Genomic DNA, 26,499 nt, shown 5'->3' on the forward strand with positions numbered 1-26,499 from the left:
TCACCCAAATGCAGTGCCCTCACATCTCGGAGCGCTTTCTGAGAAAGCTACTTGGTACAAGGGAGACATTGTGCTGCCGGCTGCCTACTCAGACATAGTTGCACACAAGGCGCCGCTCAAACAGGCCTTCCTTCCTGCTTCACTCCCAGCCCTCCCTGTGGGAAGCAAGCCCAGCCTGCCCTGTGACTCCATCTTCGCTCAGTGCTTACATAGCTACTGAGTTAGGATTGTTACTAAAAATACTCCTAAACACTAACCCTTGCCATGAAACAGGAAGGGCTTCTCCAGTCCAAGAACTAAATGAAAAGGTTCAAAATTCCTTGTGATAAAAAACTTTACATATCAATATAATCATGATTTTAAAAACTTGACTTAAGTGCCTGTTATCATTAACCAGATACTTGGCTTTGAAATTTGCTGGTTGTCTCCTTACAGAAGATAAAAAAATGTTGCCCATTTATAAAAGAATGACGCAGAAAAACCAAAAGCAAACAACTGAAGACTACTTCAGAAGCACACTGAAGTTTTGTTTGCAGTCATGAGGAATCTGTACTAATACAGTTTTCTTCCTTGTAGAAACAGCTTTTAAAACAAGTCTAACATATGAAATTACTTCCAATAATTTCTTTTTCTTCTATTAAAATTAAGAGGAATTTAAGTTTGGTTATGGAAAACCTAAGGATAATAAACATACAGTGACCGCTTCATTGAAATGGCAGTAGAAATAAGGTGGCAAAGGAAAACCTGAAAAGTAAATCTTAAAAGCTTAAAGCATATTTCTGTTTAGTGTCTTCAGTACATCCCCAGCAAACTCACGGATGCTCACACTCATGGGTGCACTGAGTCCCAGAGTATTTCCACTTGGCAGTAAGACACTCCTCTAGTTCAGCAGTTCTATACAGCTACTTTTACCTTTAATTTGGGAAGAGAAATTTCTAGTACCAAAGAAATCAATTTTGTTACTAGAATGACCTGATATGTTGGTAGAATAAAAATCAGCATACTGCAAAGAGTAACAAGAAGCAAGCAAACCAGGCCAGAGAGCCACATGTTGAGAGCGATGACATCACACAAATTACACTTCTTTGGTGACCAGACTCCAAACTAGGGATCATTACTGAAACCTGAACTCAATCTTAACAGTGGGTTAGCAGGAAAGACAAATATCTGCCAGACTGCAAAAGATGAAAGTTCAAACATAAGATATGACTTGTAAGGACTCTACTGACTTTCCTGGGAGTGTTGCTCCTATACTCTTCCAGGAACCCGTCCATCCATACAAACCTTACAATCTAGCTAAAATGGTAATATTAAAATATTAGTGGTGGTTATCTAGGCAATACTAAGATAGTCCTTGACAGAATAAAATATACAGAATAAAAAAGGAAATAAAAACAATAGAGTCACAAGAGGGAAATCAATAAAAACCTGGTTCTGGGGCCTACAAAAAAACAGCACAGTAAGACTACAGGGGAATGAAGTCCTTCTGAATGTGTAATGCTGTACGCTGATGGTACCTGTGGTAAACCTCTGAGGAGGGCAAGCTTAAAGTTACTGCAACTCAAAAGTACTAGAGCTAAGTTAAGACACTGATCTACAAACACCTTCGGCCAGACGTGATCTAACCATGATCTGAAGACTTTTCTGGAGAGCAGTTTCCTTCCTTCTGAAGGTGAAACAACAACAAATGGCAGCATACTTTAGTTCTAGTACTATAAGAGACAGATGATCAGGGTGTCTAACACCTGGAGAGGGAAAGTGTCTAACACAGCTAACAGAGCTTTGTGGTGTGAGCATGGCTATGCCAGGCTGGGTGTCATTTCCCCTGGTGTGATAAAGGAACACAACATGATACCCAATGTATCCTAGCTTGTTCTCTTACAACTTTCAAGTCCCACGAGAGCAAGGATGACACAGGTGATAACTGTGGTATAAGAAACTGGCTGAAAGATAGGATGGCATCATGACTCCCAAAGCCTGAGGTGAGTGTACTTTACAGAGGTTTTATGTTATCAAGAAAGTTTTCAACTGCAATTTAGTTTTTAAAAAGAAAAAAAAAAATCATGGAAGTGAAAAATCATAAACTTAAAGTATTTCACACAGTACTGGCACAGAAAAGACAAATTTCTAGAAAAAGCACAAGTAACTAGAAGCAAGCAGAAATAAGATGAGCCTCATGTGTCTCAATACAAAGTGTAGCAAAAATGTGACCTTATGGATTTGAACATAAGAAAAGTATACTCAGTCAGCAAGTGAACTTTGTGTAGGAGTCAGAAACTGGTTAGAAAAACATCCTTTCAACAAAGTTTAAAGTCTAAACAGAGTGGCTAAAATGATTAACAGTATATAGAAAAAACATTCACTACGGCAAGCCACTAACCTGAGGATTATACTCTGATGTGCCAAATGCCAGGTGTGTGTTTGTGGGCGATGGGTTGGCCATTAGAATTTCCTAAACAAGAGGAAAGGCAACACAGCTGTGTTTCTGACATACTAGAAATATTGAGAAACACCCTACAACAGAAAGAGGCATCCTATAACAGAAAGAACCTATTGCAAACATCCAATAGCCTTCCAAAGAAATTCAGATTGCAAAACTGTTTCCTTATGAAATTCCTTGGTATACTAATTCAGGTCAAGGTTAAAAAAAAAAAAGAACAGCTTGCAAAATTAAAACAATCTCTCACTAAGTACAATTCTTCCTTCCAAGTCACAACTCAAGCCTAAATGTTTCATGATTCCTCGCCCACAATTCCATGCCTCTTGGATTTCCCTCTAAAGCACCTCTCCCTCTGACCTGTTACCATTCCTTTTAAACTAGACAAAAGTCTCTTAAGTACAGTATGTGGTGAAGCTAACTGCTTTCAGAACAGGGAAAACTGTACAGTCTGGTCCTCTCTGCTTCGAAGCATGGCTAAAAGGTCTAAATGGCATGGGGAAAAATCCCCAGAGAAATCTGGAATAGCTCTTAGGAATCATAATATAGTGTTGGCAGGTCTGTATCAACTAGTTCATAATTAAATGACACTACATACAAAAAACAAAAATGCAAAACAGTGTAATGAATGTGATAGTAGTTTTATGAACCTATGATGGGAGTCAGGCATGGCGGTGCACACCTTTAATCCCAGTACTCAGGAGGCAGAGTCAAGAGAATCTCTGTGACATCAAAGTCAGCCTGGTCTACACATAGTTGTAGGCCAAGCAATGCTACACAGTTAGACCCTATCTCAAAAAAAAAAAAAAAAAAAAAAAAAAAAAAAAAAAAAAATCAAATAAACAAAAACCTATAATGGAGCACAGAAGACAAACAGTATAAAAAAAGGTTTTCTGATTAAGTCTTTCCTGTAAACATAGATTGAACTCTGATTCAGACCTTCAAGGAAAACATAGGGGCAGGGTGATAGCTAAATTCATTATAGGCATCAGAAACAGATGAGCACCCTCAGAACGTATTCATAGGATTCTAAAACAAATACTACCCCATTTTCCTTACTGTCTATGAAAAACTTCCATTAAAAAAATTAGAGAAAACCACCTAAGTACCAAAGTTTGAAGAATCTGGGATGAGTCCAAAATACACAGATTGAGGCTCAAAATAAAATAATATCCTACGAGATGAAAGATTGTCTACCTCAGTCACACCGAGGATAAGCAATGGGATCTCTGAACATCTTTTATTTTACAAAGACATTAGAAAAACAAGAGCCACTAACAAGATAGAAAGAGAAAAAAACCTGGGCAATTGATACAAGCCTTCTTAGAGGAAGCAGAGCACGTGGCTGCCTCTTTACCTTTACACTTCAACATTAACTTTCTCAAAAGAACAACAGGCGCCTTGTACATGTTTGCTTTACTTTTACTAAACTATTACCTTATTGTAAAGAACTCTCAAATAAAAACATAGCACAGCTAGATCAAAAGTGGTCACTCAAATAAACACTTGCCCAGTCCCAAACCCCATGCATCTTAATGAGTGTCTGCTTAGTTAGGATAGCCATTCTGAGTCCATGGGGCTCCACCTTGGGCTTGTTCGCTTTCACTATTATATTTTTTTTCTGCACTTATCCAAGACAAGTTAAGGAAAAGCTGTGACAGGGTTAAAGTTAGAACAACACTTGACTTTGTCTCCTCCTTCACGACTCAGGTGTCCTTTCACCTGTGTTCTGTCCTTCCACATTACCCAGTGCTACCCTTTCTCATCTCCATCATAAATGTCACATTACAGCACTTAGAGCGGTAAGTATGCAAATGTTTTATTACTTACCGACCTGTAAGTTATCAAATGTTCTACTAATATACATAAACTATAGCATCATCCTTAAACTTCATTACTGTTACATACTCATCCAAGAGTCACCAAAACACTCAGAACTGAATGTTCCCAAATTCTAGACTGTAACTGTTCAACAACCATTACACTAAGACATTCTGTCCTCCCCTGGCTTAGTACATATACCACACTCACAGAAAAAGACTTGTAGACAAATGCAATCATCAGATAAGCCCTCTCTTCCTGACAACCTCCTTTTAAAAAGAGTCTAGAGTGAAGGCTCAATAACAAACATTATTACTCTGCAAATAAAAGGCCCAGAGTTCTGAACTTTCACGTACCCATACACAAAGAGGACTTGGCCATCAGCCCAAAGTGAGTGGACACTAGAATATCCTCAAGTTCAATGACCAGCTAGTCTAGGCAAAATGGAGGACTTCAAATTCTGAAAAGAGACTTGGCCACACATAGTAGGGAGGTAAGCAATAGAGAAACACAGGCATTATCAATCTCTGGCCTCTGAGCTCACACCCAGACAGGAAAACATACCCTTACATACATGCACACACACAAACAACCCACAACACATACAAAATAAACTTTCATTTCAGTAAAGGAACACCTGTTCTTAATGAGGTCATAGTAACCTATAACCACATCAAGTCCATATGGAAGGTTTCACTGACATGCCTGTCTTTTTAGGGGCACAAATGCCAATAAAACTAGCAGAACTAGTGAAGCTGGAACACATGAGGGTTCAAAGAACCAATGCAACTTCTTCTCAAGCTTGTATAACATCCTGAAATGGAAGCCAATAGCCACTAAATTCAATAGTCAACAACGTGTTAAAAGATCCCTAGTCTACCAGTCCTTCCAATATTCTCATTCCACAGCCAAAAATATTTAAAAAGTTACTTTCCATCCTCCTGTAGTAGTAAACATAAGTACTACTTTATTTGGGGTACCTACAGAAAGAACTAATTTTAGCTCAATACTGCTTTCTTTAGTATTGTTTCAGTTCAAAATAGCCAATATTGTGTTTTCTTCTAGGAAAGCATTTGTACCATATATGCAATACTACTGGAGTTGCTGTCTCCTTCACCTGAGTATGCAATGAAAACCTCGAATATTTACAATCTCTCTGACATTCTTCATTTGTCTACATGAGGATACATGGTTTCTATCAAATGTAGCACTTGATCTCTCGGATCAATAACTCAGATTTCACAGCAGCAACTATGGTTCAGCAATCTACTGAACTGTTGTACTGTTTAGGGAATTCCATTCTATACAGCTTTAGAAAGCAGTGCCTAACAACTGCATCTCCTGGGTGCTCATTATCATCTCCCAGCACTACCCTCAGGCTGGCAGTTCAGCTTCCTGCTCCTCCTGGTGTTGGCTATAATTTTTCTTTCTTTGGACTGGAACTCCATTCTGGTGGCAGAAGGACCACAGGAAAGGCTCTACTCCTATAACAATGCCTTTAGCACCTCACTTGAACAGATAAAACCAAGCTCAGTCATAGCCTACCAAACTTCTCACTGAGAGCAGTTTGGGGCAGGCTAGGTCATAACACATGCTGTCATCAGCAGAACATGGTTAAAATGAGTGTCCTGATTCTAAGCTGCATGTATGATGTGAGTTTCTGCTTACCCTGTTCTATTTCTGTGATGAATCCTAAAAATACCACCCAAAGTAGCTGCAGACTCCTAAAATAATGAACCTCTTAGTAATCTCAGAGGCTATGCTAATCCCAGGTAATTCAAGATCCATGAATTAGGGAAATAAAGCCATGTTCAGACTATAACAGGGCACCTTTTCAGGAAATGAAAAAAAAAAAAAAAGGAGTCCAACCAATAGCAATATGACTGATGTAGTAGTAAGAAGAAAGCACACTTAAAACAAATATACTCAGCTTCCGAAATATACACACTGGATATACACAAAAAGGAATTACACTAAAATACACAAAAAGGAATTCATCCTTTGTACTGTTCTCCCTGCTCCTGGGGAAAGCTGAGACACCATACAAATGTTTACTGACAGAACATCCTCAGACCTCTTCAGCCATTCTTCCCAAACAGCAGAACTGTTCAACTCCCCTCCCAAGGGTATCTTTGGCTCTCTTACTAGTTCCTAACTCAGAAACCCTAGATAAGCTGTACCACTGGAGACAAGAGAACAGAAGAGTCCTTCTGCACATAAAGCATCTAAAGCTCTACAATGTTGGTTACTGGGACACAGAGAGAAAGGAAGACTGAAATTAGGAACTATTGCAGATTGGTTCTAATGCTATGTGTGTTCATTCAGCTCCCAAAATTACACAGGAACCTGCATGTCTGTCTGTAAGATACTGAGGGTCCCTGTCCCCAGTTGTCTTTGATTGGTAAATAAAGTTGGCAGCAAACAATGGCTGGACAGGGTGACAGAGGCAGGGCTTTTGGGTTCCAGGGCAAGGAATGCAGGAGAAGGGGAGAATCACCATTACCAGGAAAAGAATAAGATGCAGGATTGAGAGCTGTAGAAAAGAGAGAGTACAATCATATAAGAACCGGGGAAGAACAGCCCCAGCCCCAGCCCCTGATCCCATTTGGTCTGGGGTAGCAAAAAATATAGGTTTTAGTATGTAATAATTCAGAAGTATCTGAGGAGAGGTGGTAGCAACGTGGAAGTTTGAAACTGGCCCAATCATTGAGCTGATTTAGGCATATTAAATATAAGGCTGAGTGTGTGTGTGTGTGTGTGTGTGTGTGTGTGTGTGTGTGTGTACGTGTATGTGTCTTTCATTCAAGAATCTAGAGCATTTGGGTAGGCAGCAAGAAACTCAAGCGCCTCCACCAGAAAGATTAGAGCAGATTAACCAACTACAGTACAGAGGAGTCAAAATGTAATGTATGATTTATTCAGAAGGTGAGTACATTCCCAGAACTGACCTTAAAATAGTTATCAAATACATTATACTGTTTTACAATATAAATGTTTCTCTAAATATAATTCTTTTGAAATTCAAAGTAAAGAAAAGTAAGGGAAAACTGGGTAAACAAACATACACACCAGCACCACCATTTTTTTTAGATAAAGGTATAGAAGGTTACTAAATCATGCAGATTTATATTTAAGACACAGGTAATCAGGTTTTAAACATGTAACTTACAAGGAAACCTATCTTACATCAGTAAAGACTGATCTCAGTCTAAAGGCTCCACTGAGATTAAGAAACCTTAACCTAACAACTATCAAACTGGCCAAAATGCAACCATTCACATGCATGCACCTAGAGACCTATTACTGATTATCACTTACCATTTTCAAGAGGTGCATCCTCCGGCAAATCCACATCCAACATAAGGTCATCATCCTCAAGGTCACACGATTCAAGATTATTCAGAATATCCTATGAACAAAAATAGTAAAAATATTTATGACCTCGTTTAGGATACATATATAGTCATTTGTTTTGGATGTATCATCACATGAAAATTTGGATTTATTCATCATCTGTACTGTAAGAATAAAGTAGTTTTAATTTTTAAAATTATTTTTAAAAACTCATCTATACTATATTTTGAATTTTGGATGCTGCCCCCCCACCCAAGAGGAAAATAGCAGAATACAGGTGATATGGACACATATCTTTTCTGGTGTCATCATCAAGTTCTGGTGAGTTGTCCGACCATTCCTTTAGCCAATACTGTGCTGACTGCTAGATCTGTAAATTGAGTAGTGTTCAAAGTTCCAACTTTGGACAACCTTTCCAAACTATATAGTTTGTTTTCGCTTATGTATACATTTTGAATCTGTCTCTACTCTCAAAAGGTTTTGGCTGGTACTGCACTAAATGTACACATCACGTTAGAGTGAAATCATGTCACCACTACATGGCATCTCCCAACCTGCCAACACTCGACTCTGCTTTCTTACTTAACTCTCCTTCCCTTTCTTTCTCTGACTCTGCTCCTCAGATACCCTATAGACATTCTGTTAGATGCACACGTAAATATCTTTTGAGATTGTGTTTTTATTAATTCTAGTTCCTAACTAGCCATCAATTTATAGAAACTTTTGTTTTATTTTGCTTTCTTTTGTTTTGGAGACAGGGTCTCACTATATAGAGCTTGTCTTGAACTCACGGTCTTCTTTATAAGTGTGAGAATTACATGCACAAGGAGAAATGAACATTTTGTATACTCACCTTGTACTTAGAAAATTTACAAATATTACTAACTATTGAAAGATTCCAAGAGATATGCTCTATAAAGCATGTCATCTGAAAATAAAAATTTTAATTACTTATTTTGTATCTTACTGTATTAACCAAACATTGTGTTCAACATGTATACACTGACTGCATGAGTCACTTCAGCTAAGGTAGAATGCATATATTAACAGAACAGCAGTCTCCTAAGATTGTACCACCTGATGAAATTATAGCCTTCTTAGTTTATTTACATACATTCTATGATAGCCACAAAACAGCAAAATCACCTAATATATTTCTCAGGACACTTTTGCATCATTCAGCAACAAATAACTTTAAGTTGAGCAAGAATGGTGAAGGTCCATTCAGTCATAGTCAAATTAGCATATTCTCCATATAACAGGTGCTTAAAACAGGTTAAGCTCACAAGGCAACTAAAAGCAGAATGAAAGGCTGGCATTTCTACCCCCAATTTATGTGTCTCCCTCATTATAGACCTTGGCTCTACAGGCATGACTATCATTTAGGGAGAGAAATGACACCAGCCAAGATGGGATCTTCCCTACCTGTCTCATAAGTCTCATGGGAAGGCCCACCTATAACCTGGAGGCCATGCTAAAGCTGGGACCAAGCTAAGCCTTCTCTAGGGGAGCCCAGTGACTATGGGGTGATGCCTGTTCACTTGGCTATTTGAACGGATGTGTACTTTGGCTCTTTCCTTTTATCTTCATAGAGTTGGAAGAGACTCAATCTTCCTGGCGGCCTCTCTTTGTTGTCAAACCTCATTACAGTTATGGAAGTCCTAGGATGATGCTAGAACGTGACATTTACAGGAGATGCAAAGCTCTCAAAATTGTGCACAGACCCGTCATCGTTGCCCTCAGGTTGGGCTCTTGTAAGCATCTCATCTGGTCTCCTTTTCATTTGTTGTGTTTCATTTGGATGTGTATACATATATCTTTAACACTCGTGTCCTGCCTTCTTATCAGTTGGTCTTTATCAAGATTTAATTATTCATCTCTTTCTCTCTCTCTCTCTCTCTCTCTCTCTCTCTCTCTCTCTCTCTGTGTGTGTGTGTGTGTGTGTGTGTGTGTGTGTGTGTGTGTGTGTGTCATGCCCGTGTGTAACCATTATGATAATCTCCTCATGTTTCCCAAATTGGCCTGAAACTATCCTCCTGCTTCAGCCTTCCAAGTGCGGGGATTTACAGGAATATACCACTATGCTCAATATCCCTAGGTATTTATTTACTCTGAAATCTATACAGCCAACCTAAGCTTTCTTTTGATTAGGAGTTGAAGAGTGAATCTTTGGTTATCTGTTAAATTTTAACTTTTAATGTAATTATGTAATTATGTAATTATGTAAAGACAAACAAATAAAAAAACACTAGAACTAGAATATAGACAGAAAGGAAGAACGAGAAACAAACTTACAGGACATGAAGGAAACATCAACAAAAAAGGCTAGGCTAGTATATAAATGAGTCCTGAGAGAAGAGACAGACCACAAAACAAAATGCAGGTGCTACAAGAGATGGTAACTGAGAATTCTCACCAACTTGGGCCAACTACATGTTCATCCTCTGCAGCTTTTGTTATATGTCACAGTCTACTGCCCCATGCTTAAAGACTGGGTTATAAAGGATATATGAATGATTAGATTATCACTTTTAAGTCAAATTTAACCCCTACTAAAGGAATTCAGATCATTTACATATTAATTACTGACACATATGAGATTGAGTCAATTATTTTTTTTCCAAAAGGTCTTTTTCCTTTATATATTGTTTTCTTTTGCCTTTCTTTAGAATGCTTTTTAAAACTTTTTAAAAAATATTTAGTGTGTGTGTAAGTGTGTGTGTGTTTGTGTGTGTGTGTGTGTGCGCGCACATGTGTGTGTGTTTTAGTATATACCACAGGATGAGTATCAATTTGTGGGAGTCAATTCTCTCCTTTTAGAATGTGGGTTCTGAGCAATTGAATGCAGGTTGTCAGGCCTGGTGGCAAGCACTTTTACCACCATGGGTCATCTCACTGGCCCTGGGATGATTCTTATTTTAATACAGTTTATAACTATTAAAATTGAAAATTGTATCTTGTTATTTAATTAATATACATAGGCTTGAATTAGCAATGTTTAGATTAGTGCTATAATACTTTGTGAATCCTGAGACCACAGCAAATACAATTACCTTATCTTCCTCTTGACACTCAAAGGTGCAATGATTTAACAATAGTAAAAGAGAAGATCTATAAGTACAAGTAAAGAGAGGAAGTCAAGAGTAGGCAGAGATGACAGAGGACTTTAAGAAGTACATAAATAGCTTCCGGTCTGGGCCCAGGAACTGAACAGATCCTGGGCTGCAGCTCTGCCCCCAATCACAGAAGCCAGAGGAAGCGGGGCTCCGAGAAACTCTAACCCGGGCAGTATCTTAGGTAAGCAGACAGCAACATTCACCCCAAACAGAGAGTAACTGGGACCCACAAGGACCCAGGAAGTCACTCTCTGCCTGGAGCACTGATTCCTTCTGGTCTGGGCCAGAGCACTGAGCAGATCTGGGGTGGCAGCTCTGCCCCCAATCTCTAAGAACCCAGAGGAAACGGGCTCCCAGAGCTCTAACCTGGGCAGCATCCTGTCTGCCCTTGAGCACTGAGCAGATTCTGAGCCCCAGTGCTTACCGCAGTAGTTACGCCCACCCCACAAAGTCTGATACAACCAAGATAACAGGAAAGACAGGCTCCAGTCAGTGACAGGGCAGATAGCACTAAGGAGATACAGATGGCAAAAGGAGAGTGTAAGAACATAAGCATCAGTAACCCAGAGACTTGGCATCATTAGAACCTAGTTCTCCCACACTACAAAGTCCTGAATTCCCCATATCACCAGGAAAGCAACATTCAGATTTAAAACCACTTCTAATGATGATGATAGAGGACTTTAAGAAAGACATAAATAACACTCTCAAAGAATTTGAGGAGAACACAGATAAACAGGTAGAAGCCCTTAAAGAGGAAACACAAAAATCCCTTAAAGAATTACAAGAGAACACAACTAAACAGGTGAAGGAATTGAACAAAACCATCCAGGACATAAAAATGGAAGTAGAAACAATCAAGAAATCACAAAGGGAGACTACCCTGAAGATAGAAAACCTAGGAAAGAAATCAGGAGTCATAGACACAAGCATCACCAACAGAATACAAGAGATAGAAGAGAGAATCTCAGGTGCAGAAGATACCATAGAAAATATCAACACAACTGTCAAAGAAAATACAAAATGCAAAAAGTTCTTAACACAAAATATCCAGGAAATCCAGGACACAATGAGGAGACCAAACCTAAGGATATAGGATATAAGGATAGGTATAGATGAGAGTGAAGATTCCCAAATTAAAGGGCCAATAAATATCTTCAACACAATTATAGAAGAAAACTTCCCTAATCTAAAGAAAGAGATGCCCATAAACATACAAGAAGCCTATAGAATGCCAAATAGACTAGACCAGAAAAGAAATACCTCCTGTCACATAATAATTAAAACACCAAATGCACAAAACAAAGAAAGAATATTAAATGCAGTAAGGGAGAAAGGCCAAGTAACATATAAAGGCAGATCTATCAGAATTACACCAGACTTCTCACCAGATACTATAAAAGCTAGAAGATGCTGGACAGATGTCATACAGACCCCAAGAGAACACAAATGCCAGCCCAGGCTACTATACCCAGCAAAACTCTCAATTACCATAGATGGAGAAATCAAGATATTGTACGACAAAACCAAATTTACACAATATCTTTCCACAAACCCAGCATTACAAAGGATAATAGCAGGAAAGCTCCAATACAAGGAAGAAAATTATACCCTGGAAAGAGCAAGAAAGTAACCCTCTTCCAACAAATCCAAAAGAAGATAGTCACACAAAGATAACTTCACCTCTAATAACAAAAATAACAGGAGACAACAATCACTGTTCCTTAATATCTCTTAACATCAATGGACTCAGTTCCCCAATTAAAAGACATAGGCTAATGGACTGGATACATAAACAGGACCCAGCATTTTGCTGCATACAGGAAACCCACCTCAGTGCAAAGACAGACTCTACCTTAGAGTAAAAGGCTGGAAAACAATTTGTCAAGCAAATAGTCCTAAGAAACAAGCTGGAGTAGCCATTCTAAAATCTCCAGCCCGAGAATACAAAGGGGGGGGGGGGGATCATGGCTCCACCTATAGGTAGTTGAGGGTGGCCTTGCCAGGCATCAGTGGAAGTGGACAGCCTTGGTACCTGAAAGTTTGGATTCCCTAGTGTTGGGGAATTGCAAGAGCAGGGAGGCGGGAATGAGAGGATGGTGGGAGCATACCCTCATAGTAATTGGAGGGGGAGAATGGGGTAAGGCATCAGTAGAAGCCGAGGGCCTAGGTGCCCAAAAGTTTGGATTCCCTGATGTTGGGAAATTTGAGAGCAGGAAGGCAAAAATGGGAAGATGGTGGGAGCACACCCTCATAGAAACTCCCAGAATTATATGGATTAGACATGACAAGGCAGACCGCCAGAAGACTAGATTCCAGAATTCAAACAAACAATTGTCTTGATACTAAAATTTGTTTTGAGAAGTGTATATTACAGAATACATAGCCTTGGTGTATCTACTCATCAGGCATGCTGAGCAGACCTGCTCGAACCTCTGATGTTCTGGAATTCCAACTGGACGAAGTGAAGACACAGTGTCAGAGGCTTATCAATTTACTCTTCCCCCAACCCCTCTTCTAATATCTCAACACCCATAATCAGCTTGAAGAAGTTAATGAAGAGTCGGCGCACATATTCCCTGGGCTTGAGGACTGAGGTGGTTAATATTGGGCTATCTTTCTAGGGAAAAGTAGTGGTTTTGGTGGAACAGGGAAGATTAGCTAGGATTTATTGCATAGGCATAACCTACTGGTAGAAATATGTGTAACTGTTATTAAGATGAAGTTATAATTTCTTAAATGGTACAAAATTTACTTTGATTTCAAATTTAAGGTTTTCATTGGTACGAGCTTCTTATTAATATAAAAGTGAGATGAATACTGTTACTTTCATAGGCATTGTGCCTGTATATAACACATTTAGGAATACAAGGCTTAGACCCAGTCCTTTTTTAACTTTTTTAACTTATTTGAGATGGTTAGCCTGTGAGTTAAGGGCCTACAGCAAATTCATGGCTTTGAGTTTATTGTTAGGGTGTTTTCTATATTTTCTTTAGAAATAACTGAGAGGAGATAACAGACAACAGTCCAGACTGCCTTACATGGATAGTTGGTTTTCAAAACATCAGAAATCCACAGAATTGACGTGACAAATATTTCTGTATTAATGTTCATTTTGATTAGAGACCTGTCTGCTCCTGACAGCTTCCTGTCTTGGATTCTAAGAAAAAATTGAGCATCTTTGGAGTTATACCAATTGTGGTGAGTCAGCCACTAGGCAAGAATTGCCTCTTTCCATCTACAGACAAATCACTGTCCAGAAAAGGACACACTTGCAGAATAGTCGACTGATTATATCTGCCAAGACAGAGTAATCAGCCCTTAATAATTCTGCATCACTAGGTCTGTCAGATGATCCTGGGCCAGAAGGCTGAAGATCAGATGCTCCAACATTCTGTAGTATAGGGACTGTCCAGGTGTTCAGTGGTCTCTATAAATTGACTATGTTTTAGAAGCTATGCTTTGTGCTTCCCATAATTTCAGTTAACTCAGTCATTCTGGATTTCTGATGGAGTTGAAAACTTATAGTCTCATAGCCAATCCTTGCTATTTACTTTGAGAGAAAAGATTTGAGAGGATGGTTTTCAGCTGACATTCATTCTAAAGCCAAGAAAAAAAAAAAGAAAAAAAAGAAAAAAAAAAAAAAAAGCCAGGTTCAGAACTAAGTCTTTTATTTAGGAGAGATGACAGAGGTTCTACTTAATCAACAAAATGATGGACTGGGTATTAGGTCTATCTTACACCTTACTGACATAAATTGGCATAGTTATGCTCTAACTGTATTTTGAGAGAAAAGTTTTATTTTAACAGGAAGGGTGATATGTAGGAGGAGCTAAGGTGGGAGGAGTAAGGAGAGGAGGAGAAGGAGAGGAGGAGCTAGGTGATGAAAGAGAAAGAGAGAGGGGGGCCAGACATGGAGGCAGATGTTCACATGTCTCCGCCAGTCAAAGATAGTTGATATATCTAGGTTGGGTATTAGGTTACACTTCTAATTGATATTGAGCATTACCAAATTTATAAAGCCATTGGTTAACATTTAAAAAAACTGTATAAAAGCAAAAAGGAGAAGGGGGTATGGGATAGGGGTTTTCTAGGGAGGGGAAATGGGGAAAGGGGATGGCATCTGAAATGTAAATGAAATAGCCAATAAAAAATGTTTTTTTAAAAAATTGACACATTAAGTTTATTGTGAATAACACAACACACATGCAATTAAAAAAAAAACCTCCCATATGGTTTTCACATATTTCCTGAGACTATTTTTATGTCTATGAAACGTATTTTATCTTTGTGATATACAATTCCAGAAAAAAGGTAAGGTGTTGTAAAAAAAAAAAAAAAAAAAAAAAAAAAAAAACCATAAATAACTGCCTTAAAGAAGTACAGGAAAACACAGGTAAACAGGTAGAAGCCCATAAAGAGGAAACAAAAATCCCTTAATGAATTACAGGAAAACATAACCAAACAGGAATTGAACTATCCAGGATCTAAAAATGGAAATAGAAACAATAAAGAAATAGTAAAGGGAGACAACCCTTGAGCTACTAACAGGCTAAAGGGTTCTCAAATGTCTTACTTAGGTAGGGGATTAAGTATTTGATAGAACTCACAGAATTCAAGAAAGTTATATACTTATGACTATAACTATGGCCAAAAAGATGACATCACACACACACACACACACACGAAAGAACTACATAAGGCAAGGTCTGGTATGGTCATAAATTCAATGCCACCACGCCTTCCCCTAATGAAACTAGTACATGTCATCTCCATGGCACACTGATACAAAACAGCACACACAGAGTACTTCTGGGGTTTTGCTGTAATTGACTTACAACATCAAGACTGATTAAATCATGACCCACATGGCTAAACTCTATCTCCAGCACTTTTTCTTCAATTCCAGAGGCCAGATTAATATATTGCTCAAAGTAACCTTCTACTTGGTGTTTGGTCCTGTGATAGCAGGCCTCTAGAACTAAGCTACATAATTATCAGAAACTCCCAGAGCACACCATGAACTTTCATCCTGTAAATTCCAAAAATGTAGAGGCTCCCACACAGAAGAGGAGGTGTGATGTAACTGAATTCTTTGTAATTCAAGATAAATGAGATAAAATAAAGCAGTAATAAAATTAGCATATTTTATTTTTAAAAACTAGCATACAAATCAATGGGACAGAGAGAGAGAGCTCAGAAACAGAGCAACACAAATACACACCGTTGACTCTGACAAGGGACAAAAGCAGCTCACAGCAGAAAGGACACAAGGCTTTCCACAAAGTGCTACAATCCAAACAAAGAAATGTAGGGAAATCTACATGCAGACATCAGATATTAGATCAAAGTTGGAGTGTTCACAAACTGAAGTGTAAAATGCAATACTGCTATAAAGCATGTTGAAGTTAAACATGTGAAAAACAGCACAGGTGAGTGTTTGATGGTATTTTAAATACAACACCAATGAAAGACAAAATCAGTAAGCTACAATCCATTAAAACTTCTGGCCTAAGAGAATGACACATTGAGTGAAAATATCTATAAAACATAAACCTGGTTTAAAAATGTATCCACAATCAAGAAAACACATTCCCTGGAATTTACCTGACTTGGAAAAAATATGCACATGCATTCAAAGACCTGCACATGAATGGTGTGGGCAGCCATATTTGTAATAGGAACTACCAGGAAGTAAACAGTGAATAAATGGGTAATATATATATATATATACACACATATATGCATACACCCATGTGTGTATATATACATACAGCAAATTATATATATATGTATATGATATATATATAAATTATATATATAACAAATTATACATACACACACACACCAATGAACTGAGCTATAGCTAAACAATAAATGAGCTATCAAAACATAGAAAAAAACTATATGAACTCTAAATTCCAGAAGCCAGTCTTAAAATTACATATTACATGGCCCTAATTATATAACATTTTTAAAAATGTGAATCATATAGACATATGGAGATCAGTGTTTGTTAAAGCTTGTTTGGGGAGGAAGAGACAAATCATAGAGGACAACTTAGGATGAAGATGTACTGTAATTACGATGGTGACTAAAAGCCACTGCAAGCAAGAGGTCAAAGCCCGGGATAAAATACCCAATGTGGCACAACTCAAATGGAGGACAGATGTATAAAAAAGCTTCCCCAATGGGGCCGAGGGAAACCAGTGCTGACCTGGGTAACACTGAAATGAATGGAGTCCTTAAACAGCATGTAGAAGCTGTACAGGACACCAGTCTTACTGATGAGACAGCTGTTTTCAGGAAGAACAAGGCAAGAATCTAAAGTTACTATGTAAGTACACTCTAACCTAATAAGGCCAGTAACCTAATAAGGACAGTAACCAACAGATATCTCATATTAACAGTGTGAAGCAAGCAGGTACATCAGTGGCTTAGGATTAATGACAACAGTATATACTCAGGTTAGATTCAAACTGCAGGTAGTTATAAACAGAAATGTTCACACATTAACATACATTGCCAAAGCCTAGAAGTAAACTATCGTAGGAATAATGGTATCTAGTTGTATTCTTAAACAAAAGGAACCAGGCTCCTTGGAGAAACAGCTGGTTCAAAGTAAAGTAGGAAATACACAGGGTAATCTAGAACACACCTACCTTACAGTTCAGAACCTTAAGGAAAAAAATCTCAAAAACAAAAACACCAGCCAAATGTGCTACACAAGGGTAATCCCACCATTCTAGAGGTAAAACCAGAGGAACAAGGGTTTAAAGCCAAGTGCAGGGACAGCCTGAGTTTCAAGAGAGCCTGTTACCAAAACAACAAACAGAATCCTTAGGGGAAAAAAAGCAGAAATACAGAATATAAACACAACTATAAAATAAATACCCATGAGTCCTAGTAATAAAAAAAAAAAAAAAGACTGATATTAAGTGCAGGAAGAGGCAAACTTTCTGCAGTATGGCAGCAGAAATCCATCTATTTATATAAACACTCCCTTGAAGAAAAGGTTCAACCAGCCTCAATACATAACTACTGTCTTCTAAAGAGTATAGTATGGAAGGGAGAGAAAACAACAACTTACTGTAGGAAAGCTGATACTACTACTCACCGTGGTGATCGGGGTCACAGTGACATTACCTCCAAAACCACTTACTCTACTACAACCATTTTTAAAAAAGAAAAGAAGAGAAAAAAAATCAAACAGTAAGATCCTATCACTATAGACAACATACTGGTCACAGGACATGGAGAAACCAAGCTGGTATGGACCAGGAAGAGTCCTCCCAGCAGGCCACTTTTAAGTCAACTGGACACAAGCTGGAGTACTTTGAAAAGGGGAACATCAGTTGAGAAAATGTCTCTATCAGCCTACCCTGTAGGAAAGCTTGTGGTGCATTTTCTTAATTACTAATTCATGTGGGAGGGCCCAGGCTATTATGGGTGATGCTATCCCCGTGGTCCTGGGCTGTATAAGAAAGAAAGGAAAAAAAAAAAAAAAAAAAAAAAGAGCAAGCCTGGAGAGCAGCAAGTCAGCATGCAGCATTCCTCCATAGCCTCTGCTTCATTTCCTGCCTCCAGATTCCTGCCCTGGTTGGGGCCCTATCTCTTCTATGATTAACTACCATGTGGAACTGTAAAAAAGAAATAAACCCTTTCCTCCCCAAGTTCCTTTGATCACAATGTTTTGTCAGAGCAACAGAAACCCCTAAGGTAGTAGTAGAAGGTACTGCTGGGAAGACAGGTCCTCAGTACTCTTACCCAGCTGTGAATCCAATGGATTACAATCATGATCAAGATAGGCTCATGGCCCAATTAGTGGCAGGAATGTTATAGGATAACAAATACTTTCTGGTCGGATTTAAGGCCTGCTCCACAGGAGGAAACATGCCTGGTATGGTCAGGCTGACCAAGAACCCATGTTTGGGGAGCCCACAGGTCCTAGATATGAACATACTATCATTCTGCTAAAGAGCCATAGGATCAAACTGTGCTTTAGATTCATTTCTCTACCCATAGATGGGTGTAGCTCTCAGACCACATCAGAGAAGTTCCTTCGTATAGCAGACAGTACTTAAAACAGAAACTCACAGCTGGCTAAGAAGTGCAGAGACTACATGTCTGTGTCTGCAGAGTACTTACTCACAAATGAGACATCTAGACCACACCACACCCTGCAAGGCTCAGGGACATTGTAGAAGAGGGACTAAAACCAGGGATTGGAGAAGACGCTGATGAAACTGTCTCCTGGCTTGAGGAGACCACTGCACTCACCAACTCTGCACAACACCTGCATAAGGTCAAGCCAGTCAATATTGCAGCATAGACTGAGAACAAATTCATGGGCTCTGAATGAGCTTCTGAGGACCTATTAGCAGTTAACAGCTTCTGGAACAGCAAAGAATTGTTTTAGTTAAGGGTGTGCTCCTTGATATGTTACCATGAACCAGTGGATTAGCTGACACCCAAGCGTTTATAGGCAACACAGACCAGACATGATGAGTTATTTAAGAAAAAAATTTTGTTAAATTTTTAAAAAGGAGAAATTTGAGGGTGGTAAGGAGGTTTGATCTAAGAGAAGTTAGGGGGAAAAGTGGAGAGGAGTGGAGAATAAGTGTGACCAAAACACACCATATGAAATTCTCAAACAATTAAAGATATTCTTAAAACTCAAGAGGCTCTAAATAGTAACAGTATTACAAAATAAAGTACCAACAAGGTCACTAATGTAACAAATACGTCATATTGAGAGTAAAGAAAACTACCTATAAAACAGACAAAAACTCCCTGTAAATCCAAAACTGTATTCTAATAAAAGTCTTCATAAAAATTACTACATTTTTAGCATCAAGAAATTGATGTGGTGGCTCATGCCTGTTATCTAGCACTAAGGAGGCAGAGGGAAGAGGGTGAATGAAAGTCCAGAGCCAACCTGGCCTGCATATAGAACCCCACAAAGGAAAGCAGAGAAAAAACAGAAGGACCAGGAACAGAGGGATGAAGGAGATGGGGTGAGAGGAAGGAAGAAGGCAGGAAGCAAGGAAGGAAGCGAAGAGGAAAGGAAAGCTGCAGGAAAAAATAATGTTATCGGTAAATTGGGATTGTAATGATCTTTTTAAAATGTATTGTTACTTGTGGTGTGTATGTAAGACAGGGAGGGAGAGAGGACACACATAGGACTGGGTGTGAAGGAATGAAAACAGACACGCAGGTGCGTACATGACACAGAACTCCCCAGGAATAACAACAGACTCAACTAACATGAAACCCTGGGAGCTCTCAGAAACTGAGTCACTAACCAAAGAACATACACAGGCTGGACGGAGGCCCCAGGTCCTCATGTGGTTCCCAAACAACTGGAACAGGAGCTGTCCCTAAAGCTGTAGCTATAAAATCTGTTCCCATCACAGCTGCCTTATCTGGTCTCAGTCGGGAGGATGTGCCTAACCCTGCAGAGACTTGATGTGCCAGGGTGGGGAGATGCCCAGGGGGAGCTCCACCCTCTCAGAAAAGTAGAGGGAAGATGAGGCCAGGGATTCTGGGGGTGGGAGTGGTACAGCACAGTGGGTAGCATTTGGGAAGGAAAGAAGGAAGGAAAGAAGAGAAGGATGGAGGGGGGAAGGGAAGAAGGGAAGGGAAGGGAAGGGAAGGGAAGGGAAGGGAAGGGAAGGGAAGGGAAGGGAAGGGAAGGGAAGGGAAGGGAAGGGAAGGGAAGGGAAGGGAAGGGAAGGAAAAAGAAAAGAGAAACATGGCATCCTTGCATCCCACATCTATAGCAACTACACTGAGCAGCTAGCTCACTCTATTCTCTCAAGTTCTGTGATTCTGTACCAGGACACAGCTGGAGAGATCAAGATGAGTTTGAAATTCCCAGTTACCTATGTTAAGACCGTCTCAATGTTCTGTAAGCCGTCCCTCACCTTCCCATCTACACTGACATGGCATGTTTAGTTACTTGCCACTTGCTATTATGACACGTGATGCCTTAGAAACTCAATTTTCTAAAGTGACTATGTCACAATATGCATGGAAAACAGTGACCAGCAATAAACAGCAGCTGCAGTTTAGGGGTTTCTATTTATTTTTTAACTGGATGGCAATATTTGTGGGGTCTCTTATGGCATTCATTTCAATAAACATTTACTGAGACCATAGAACCTAAAGCCTAAATGAGCAATGAGAAACAATAAAATACTAACCATACTCAAGACAAAAAGTAGGAAGTAGAGAACCAAAATGAGCAGGTTGACCAGTTAGAAAAGAGAGGAGGGCTCAGAGAGTGGGAAGCCAAAGGACACAGTCCATATTACAGGGCTAGGAAGGGCCAGGAAAGGAACAAGTCTCATCAGCAACTCTAGATGGTGTGGCAGAATAAACAGAAGCACAACTACTATTTGGAACTTCTGAAGCTGAGGAGGTGATGTTTTCCATAGTACAATCAGTCAAGTGTGGAACCGGGCCAACTGTACCTTCTCTAAACACTTTCCAAACTGTCTTTTCCTCTATGCCCTCACTAGGCACCACCTTAGTACAGGCCACTGCCATTCCTCCCAACAATGGCTTCCACTGTTCCTCATGATGTCCAATTCAATCTTTCACACAGAACATTTTTAAACTCTAAATCAAGTTATGCTCCTTCCCATTAAGTCTTCCTGTAGCTCTTTTTCGGAGTGCAGAACAAAAATCCAATCCTCCTCCAGGTTAAGAGCTCAAGCTGATTACCCAGTTTCCATCTCCTAACCCTGTCAGTTCTCGGGCTAGCCTCACCTTCTCACACTCCCTCAAGTACACTGTCCTCCCACCCATTTCCAAAACACAGAACATTTACCCAGGCTACCCTTTCTATCCAAGTTTACTCTTGGCCCAACTTAACTAAATTACATACTTCCTCAAAGCCTGGTCTGACACACAAGGTCAGATCTGACAGTGCTGCACCTTCACTTCCTTCTCAGTCTTCAGTTGAAGACATTTCATGAATTACCTCAGCACACTGCACCCACCCTCAGAAGCAGAAAGACAAAGTTGGCTCTCTCTTGGCTGCTTTTCTCCTATTTTACTCAGTCATGCAGCAAAGCTCACGAGATGACGTCCGTTTTCAATCCTCAGTTCAATCTCTCTGGACAAACCCTCAAAAACATGGCCAGGTATGTCTCCTAAGTAACTTTGAATCTAGTCCAACTGACAATATTAATCATCATAAAAAAACTTTTTCATGAAAAAAAGAAACTTGTACTTTAAACTCACAAATCTTCCCTGAATTAATAATCAGTAATCAATGTAATGAACTTTTACTGAAAACTGAGTTTGACTACTTTATTTTTAATTCAAATTTACAACTTTGTAGAGTAAGTCTAAACTTTACAACTTGCTAGAGTTAAATCTAATGACTTCATAGAACAATTAGTTTAATGAATGACAGTATTGTCTAAAATGTCTGGAACATAGAATACCAGCACTCATCTCTCTGTTTCCTGAGTCACCCAAATGTGAGCAAGCATCCTCTTAGTGCCACGCCTTCCCTGCCGTGCTGCACTGTACCTTCCAACTGTGAGTCGAAATGAACCATTCCCAACTTAAAAAAATAACGTTAAATTTTTGAAAGGTATATCTACAATTTTGTTATGCAAAATATCAAGCCCCACAATGTTGTCCATGCTTTAATCCATGGAACCTATGGACTAATTTATAGGGCTAGAATTGAAGTCCACAATGATAATCAGCTGGCCTGACTTTCTCCAGAACTATCTAGAATGGACCCAATATATTCACAAGAACCCCCAGAGGGAAGGTGATAGTAGGGGGATCAGGGTGACACATGAGAGTATATAGCACTGCTGGCTTTGAAGACAGAAGGCAGGCAGAAGCAAAGGAATGAATACGGGTAGAATCTAAACTGGAATGTACAAGGAAATGGGTTTTCCCAGAGGATCCAAAGATGACACACGCTAACCTACCTGGACTACTGCTGTTCAAAACAAAGGAGGGGTGATGAATTCTAAGTGAAAAGAGACCCAAGTCAGTACTGGAGGTATAAAATGGATGAGAAGTCAGCCTTCACAATCTGGCAGAAACCCAGCTGATAGTTTCACAGTATGGGTTGGTACCTCCTCAGCATTAAACCATCACCCTTAGCAGGAACAAGGAGAAAAGAAAGGTCTGAATGCAACCTTGAAGAATGAATAAACTTTTGATAGGCAGAGAGACAGGAAGGCTTGTTAAGTTCCAGCATAGATCATGGAAAGACAGAATGTAAGCATTTGGGGAAATACAAATAACTTCAAATGATCCTTGCACAAGGACACAGGCAAGGAACAGTGGTACACAAAGCATTTCCTGAACAAATACAAAATAAAAGAAAAATAAAGAAATAATAATGAAGACCTCACCAGAATTTAACAAGTAATAAAAAAGACTGCTAAGTGGGGTAAAAACTAGTAGGATGGAGACAAGCTTTTACTGTCTTTTTTTTTTTTTTTCCCAGAGAAAAACATATTTATTTGTTCCTTGCTTTTGTCCCAAGACAATCTCCAGGACTATAAGAGATCAAATAACTATTCTCTCTGAAAGGTGATAATCTTTGACTAATACACCTTGAAAAGATATAAGGAAGAGATAGCAGCATTTCTTTGACAAGCCAACAACACTAGAAAGAGAGATTTTGAGACAATACATGTAAATACACTTTAGGAAAGATCAAAGGTTCGGTGTCCTCCTTAAGGAGAAAGAGCAAAGACAAGGTCAAAGGAGACGAAGATCACGTTTATAAAGACTAATTCAACAACTCCTGTCTCCTCTAAAACTTGAAGACAAATACACACTAGATCTGATATTTTCTTTTACTTTCTTTCTATTTGACTTCAGAAATTCCAAAACCTATTACAAGCAACCTAAGGAACTCATAAAGCTACATGAACTACTAAGAATCTCTTAAGAGGCAATGCACATTTCAATCTCAGTGGTGTCCGTCTGCAATCACCAAAGGCAGCCACTCGCTCCTAGGAAAACATAGTCATGTGAAATCAAAATGTATCAGCATCACCAAATGAAAGGATAACTCTTAGTGCCAAGCAATTTGCCTTCTAAAGTGAAATAACTGGTTTAAATAAGGATTCGTGCTGACCTACTATATGAGAATAAACTGTATGACAAAGCACAAACAAATCCCCACATGTTCAAGAGCCATAGGCAACTCTATGATTTAATCACTAGGCAGGCTGGCTGCTCAAGCTTTCAATCCCAGCACTCAGAGCATGGGAAAGGATGCACCGCATGCTAGCCTAGGACACACAGCAAGGCCATAGCTCCAATTCAAAACAGAATTCCAAAAACAAAACCTATCCATCCATACATATGGCTTAAAGTTATCACTTGTCCAACATCTTGGTGTTAGGACATCCGTCCTCGTGATGCTGCAGCACTCCACTTCGATGACATCTACAGCATAACAGCAAAGAGGATGTCACCATCTCAAGATTTCCAAGTCCCGAAGATGTGAGTGCAATTATCATAAAAGTTATCAGAAAAATTACTGTAGTTAATCTTCAAAGCAGTTAAATAGCAATTAGATGTTTAAAGGCTGGCAAGATAAAGACATTTGCTTCCAGGCATATGTACATACAAATGAACACATGCACACAAAATAAATAGGCTAAACTGTAATTTTTTGAAAGCCTAGAGTAAATACACTTAGGCATCCTGAGTATATAAAAGGCTAAAAGTTAAGAACACCAAACTAAGAATACAGAACTGAGTAATAACAAAATCTTAACTGAACAGTTTTACTTTACTTAACTGAATCAACTTCGGTTTAAAACAAGAAGTTGTAACCAGTCCATAGCTACTTCAAAGAGCTACTGTAAAAACAGAAATATGGTAGACATATAGTGACACTTGAGAGAGATCACATGACAGGTCCTATTACAACCACAAAGATCAGAGTAATGAATTAATGCATACACTCTAGTGCTGCTCCCAGAAAAAGTGCTGCCTACTTGCAGGCTGGATCCTCCTAGCTTGGCCCAAATAAGAAAATCCCTCACAGGTCCACTTATCTAAACAATTTCTCAGTGAGAGTCTATGTCTGGATAAATCTAGATTATGTCAACTTGAAAATCACTGTTAATCATACCACATTTGTAGCCACTTATAGAAAAACAAAAAAAGAAGAAAATCTCTAAAAACCAAATAAATGGAGGAATATACTGCATGCACAAATTGGAAGGCTAATGAAATGAAAACTCAGATCCTCTCTAAATTGACCTATAAATTCAGTACAATCCTATTCAAACTCCCTGAGTCCTTCATTGAAACTGACAAACTTATTTTAAACTGTAATGGAACTACAAAAGACTAAGAGAAAGACGCCCAATGGCGAAAATGGATTCCCAGTCCTTACCCCTCCAAATACATTAACTGATACAGAACCTCCATTTCACACCATACCATAAAATTAATCTTGACCTCTACCCTACATAGTATACAAAGTAAATTTCCAAGTAAATTGTAGATCTAAATGTAAAAGATTAAATATAAAGTTTTTAGAAGAAAATATCGAAACATATCTTTTTTTACTTTGGAGTAATCGAAGATTTCACAGTGAACAAAAAAGAAAGGATGACTCATTGTTAAAAAGAAAAATAAAAGAAAATTAGTAAATTGAACAACACTAACAACTGGGGAGGGAGGAGGAACTCTGCTATGCCTATAGACAGGGCCGAGCATAACTGCCATTAGAGCGGCTTCATCCAGCAACTGACGGGAGCAGATGCAGAGGACCTACAGCTCGTGGAATCCTACAGAAGAGAGAGATTTGTAGGAGCCAAAGGGGTCAGGACACCACAAGAAAACTCACAGAATCAACTAACCTGGGCTCATAGGGGCGCACTGAGACTGCACCAACAATCGGGGGCCTGCATTGGTCTGACTTAGGCCCTCTGCATGTATTTTATGGCTGTGCAGCTTGGTCTTCTTGTGGGAGTCCTAAAAGTATGAGCGGGAGTGCTCTCTGACTCTTTGCCTCCTTTTGGGCCCTCGTCCTCCAACAGGGCTGCCTCACCCAGCCTTAGTGAGGGGAATGCCTAGTCTTATTACAACTTGATATGGATTTGGTTGATATCCGTGGGAGGCCTGCCCTTTTCCGAAGGGAAACAGGAGTGGATCTGAGGGAAAGAGAAGGTCAGGGGAAGAGGCTAGGAGGAAAGAGGGGAAGGGCGACTGTGGTCAAATATGAGAAAAGGATACATTTTTCCAAATATTTTTAAAAATCTAGTTAAACTTATCAAAAAAATACTCTTCAGAAATTGAGAAGGCAATCCAGGATGGAAAGTATACACATATACATATATATACTAGGTACCTAAGATGTATATTTATCACATGTGTCTTAGGGTTCCCATTGCTTGATAAAATACTATGACCAAGAGCAACTTGGGGAGGGAGCGATTTGTTTTTTCTTACTGTTCTCTGGTTGCACTCCCACTGAGGTCAGGGCAGGAACTTAAGGCAGGCACCTGGAGACAGGAACCAAAGCATAAGACATGGAGCAATGATGCTTACTGGCTTTCTCCTCACGGCTTGCTCAGCCAACTGCCGTCTCCCATCCCACCAAGGGCTGGGTCCACTCATATTAATTAATAATCAAGAAAAGGTCCTACAAATTTGGCTGTAGGTCAATTATGTGCATTTTCAATTAAAAGTCCCTCTTCCCAAATGCTTTTCATTTGTATCAAGTTGACATAAAACTAACCAACAAAAACGTGAAGGATT

At 39.2% G+C, this 26,499-nt stretch overlaps 1 protein-coding gene across 10 annotated transcripts in view; it reads right to left on the bottom strand.

Moving 5' to 3' along the window:
- The window catches only part of Ccser2 (coiled-coil serine rich protein 2), a 110,610-nt gene that overhangs the window by 50,357 nt on the left and 33,754 nt on the right, over positions 1–26,499 (bottom strand). For 8 of the 10 annotated variants that reach the window (XM_034497374.1, XM_034497379.1, XM_034497377.1 and 5 more), the window contains exon 4: positions 7,577–7,667. In XM_034497374.1, the coding sequence (XP_034353265.1) occupies positions 7,577–7,667 (91 nt within the window). Of the gene's footprint in view, positions 1–4; positions 219–7,576; positions 7,668–26,499 lie in introns of those variants that run through there. The other 2 variants (XM_034497383.1, XM_034497382.2) reach the window with 2 other exon arrangements.

The sequence above is a fragment of the Arvicanthis niloticus genome, chromosome 3, assembly GCF_011762505.2.
Source record: "Arvicanthis niloticus isolate mArvNil1 chromosome 3, mArvNil1.pat.X, whole genome shotgun sequence".
Taxonomy (NCBI): domain Eukaryota; kingdom Metazoa; phylum Chordata; class Mammalia; order Rodentia; family Muridae; genus Arvicanthis; species Arvicanthis niloticus.